The 3,119-nt window shown below is 39.7% G+C and overlaps 1 protein-coding gene across 2 annotated transcripts in view; it reads right to left on the bottom strand.

Moving 5' to 3' along the window:
* Positions 1-695: 695 nt before the first annotated feature.
* Positions 696-3,119, bottom strand: part of LOC308088772 (keratin, type I cytoskeletal 18-like) — an 11,293-nt gene continuing 8,869 nt past the window's right edge. For both annotated transcript variants that reach the window (XM_080433351.1, XM_080433350.1), the window contains exons 9-10: positions 2,936-2,964; positions 696-1,811 (exon numbers count right to left, since the gene is read on the bottom strand). In XM_080433351.1, the coding sequence (XP_080289477.1) occupies positions 1,696-1,811; positions 2,936-2,964 (145 nt within the window). In that variant the 3' untranslated portion in view covers positions 696-1,695. The remainder of the gene's footprint in view (positions 1,812-2,935; positions 2,965-3,119) is intronic.

Below are 3,119 nucleotides of genomic sequence, written 5' to 3' on the forward strand. Positions count from 1 at the left end.
GAAAATCTGCTGTTTTCAAAAGAGTTAACACATTTTGAAATAGTGCAATGAGCCATTCATAATAAGTACTTTTAATTTGGTAGCTTATTTTGATGCCAATACATTTGAACTTTTAAAATGAAGTAAAAGCTATTGAATACAGGCCTTTTGAAACAATGTATTGTGGTATTGCTACTTATACTTAAGATAAAAATGTCAGTACTTTTTCCACCACTGCTTTCCACCTCTGCCCATGCACAAACAACACACACACACACACACACACACACACACACACACACACACACACACACACACACACACACACACACACACACACACACACACACACACACACACACACACACACACACACACACACACAAAGACATGTCATCTGAAACCAATGTATTTGGGTCACTTGAGTTATTGTAGTTTCTGTCCTCACAGTGCAGATAGAAAGAATCATGCATTCCCTTGCCTTCTGCTCATATTAGGTTTCTTCTCAGTCTGAAATGTACGTTTCGGTCCAAGTGCCTCAAAGGGGCCAAACGTAATGAACAGTGCACACTTCTGGGGTTTCATCCAAGCCAGGGTTACACTTGAAAGTTTTTGCAACGCATTTCACGGATAGCCTACCGCAGAGTTGTACAGGTTCTGCTTTTTCTTACTTATAATAAATTACACCAACACTATACATCATTTCCCTTTTTTTATTGCTGCTACACCAACATTGCTTTTTGACTTTTATTTCCAGTCTCTGAAGAGAAATGACACATAATGAAATACATTTACTGTACTATAGCATTACAAATAAAACAGCATATTGAAACATTGACTTATGTGATGATCATACAGTACACATTTCATAACAGTCTTAAACATTGCACCATTCTACGGGTATTTCTTAAATCATTTATTACCAAACAGCCAGGCAGGCCTATTCTCTACAGAAGCTTGTTTGTGCGTTAAATTCTTCATCCATTGGCAAGAAGCTAGACCTCATTTTCAATGTCCTCCTGAAAACAGGCCTGTGAGATTCTTGCCAAAGAGGAGAATGATGACGGTATATCGTCTTTCTTTGATACCCCTTTTCACTGATCTTTTAATTCTTTTTTTAGACATTAAAATAAGGAGTCAGACACAGAGTAGCTGAGACTGAGGAGAGCGAATCCAAGAAACAAATCCAAGAAACACTCAGAAATCCTGAGTGTTCATTGAACTCTGATAGTGTATAAATGATCGCTTGCTGCCACTAGATGTCGCATTTTTACAACATCTCTATTACAAAAGTCACCTACAGAATAAGGCACCAATCATGTAGTCTGCAGCATTGATGGCTGCCTTATGCCTTATATTAAGAATATATTTTTAAGGTAAAAATGACCTTACCCACCAACAAACACATGGATCAAGGCGGCCATCAGTTTACAGCTTACAGAGGTAAAGACACCAATAATTGGTCCGGCAAACTATGGCAAAAATGATTCATTCATAATCATAATAACCTTTTTGGGGGTGAAAAGCAATACTTTTATATCACACCTCTTTAAAATCTCTGTGGATGAATTATTTTCTTTTTAATTATTTGTTTTCATAGAAATGTTACCCATACTGCATATCTTTTAAATGAACACTCTGGATTTACATTGTATCACCCAGAATTCTGTGCTGGTTGAAGGCTGTTGTGCCTCCATCGACACAGACAACAGGGTCTCATTTCTTGCGCTCTTCAATCTGCTCCACTTCGCTGGACTCGTCCACCACCTTGCCGTTGATCATGGTCTGAGTGACCACCTTGACGATTTTCCTAGTTCGTATTTCAGGCTCTTCTGCGACACACAGGATAAAAATCAGGGTTATTAACATGGAAGAGGAGGCAATCAACCCACGATGACCCCTACGAAGGTGGGTTGGCTATAATTCATAGACAAACAGGAATTATGGCACTAATAACCTACTATTTTGTATCTACGGGGGAATATTTTGTTCTGTTCGACCAGGGGAGATGAAATTGCTTTTATAGCTTCACCCAGCTGATGGTTGCTCAGATGGCTATAATGAGCGCAGGGAGGAGGGGGGTTATGTGTTTTCGACTCGTATGCTGGGTGAGCTGGGGGTCGAACTGGTGACCTTCCGAATCCCACTCAGCTACGGCCGCCCCAAAACATGCATAGGAGCCTACTACCATGCCATGCATGAGGTGTACTGCTGGTACAAAATGATTAATGGCAAGTGAAATATGATCTTTAATTATACATGTGAAACAGCACTGCAATCCTACAAAACTTTAGGTGACGCCAGCCAGGGTTAGCTCAACTTGCAGGTTCTCAACATGGGGTTCAGGGACCCCCAGGTGTCCTTGATGGGGTTCCAGGGGGTCCCCAGCTAAATAATTCATAGTTAGTAACCAAAGGGACCCTTACAGGTCTGTAATTCTAAAAGTGTACAAATATTACCAAATATTTGGTTCCATCTTTACAGAGTTAAATTACATTTACATTGTAGATTGGGGTCCCAGAGATGAGGGTCCATGACCAAATCCATATCAAACTAGGGGCCCTTACAACGGTTGAGAATAACTACAGTAAACAATGTTGAATGAAGCAATAGGTTATACTGTAGTACACAATGGCAGAGTACAGTACAATGGTAATATAATGAAGCTGGAAAGGACAATACTAAGCCAGCTGAGATGAAAAGAAACAGGGCATGTCTTTGTGATACTGTCTGACTGACCCAAGGGGAACTAGAGGCATCTATTCATGACTGTTTCAATCCCAAATGGAATTTTGGCCATCTGATTAATTACATTGTAATAAAGTGATATCATTCTGAAGTTCAATATTTGCCACATGAGGAAAGGTGCATTGAGCACATTCTAGTGTGAAATGAATACTCAGGTTTGGTCTTTCATGACATTTCTTTGATCCTTTCGGCAGGTAGTATAACTTACTTTTAGGAGGCGGAGGGATTTCTTTAACCCTGCAGGTCAAAACATAACACAACAGTTTTAATTCAAGAGAGCATGAGAAACACTCAACACAGCACATGTCGAATACCTATCCATCCTTTACTGTTTTTGGGTGTTGATGTAGATTTTAGCTTATTGAATGTTATTTAATGAATGCTTTGCTGCA

This window comes from Gymnoscopelus braueri (genome assembly GCF_963280865.1).
Source record: "Gymnoscopelus braueri genome assembly, chromosome: 7".
NCBI classification, from domain to species: domain Eukaryota; kingdom Metazoa; phylum Chordata; class Actinopteri; order Myctophiformes; family Myctophidae; genus Gymnoscopelus; species Gymnoscopelus braueri.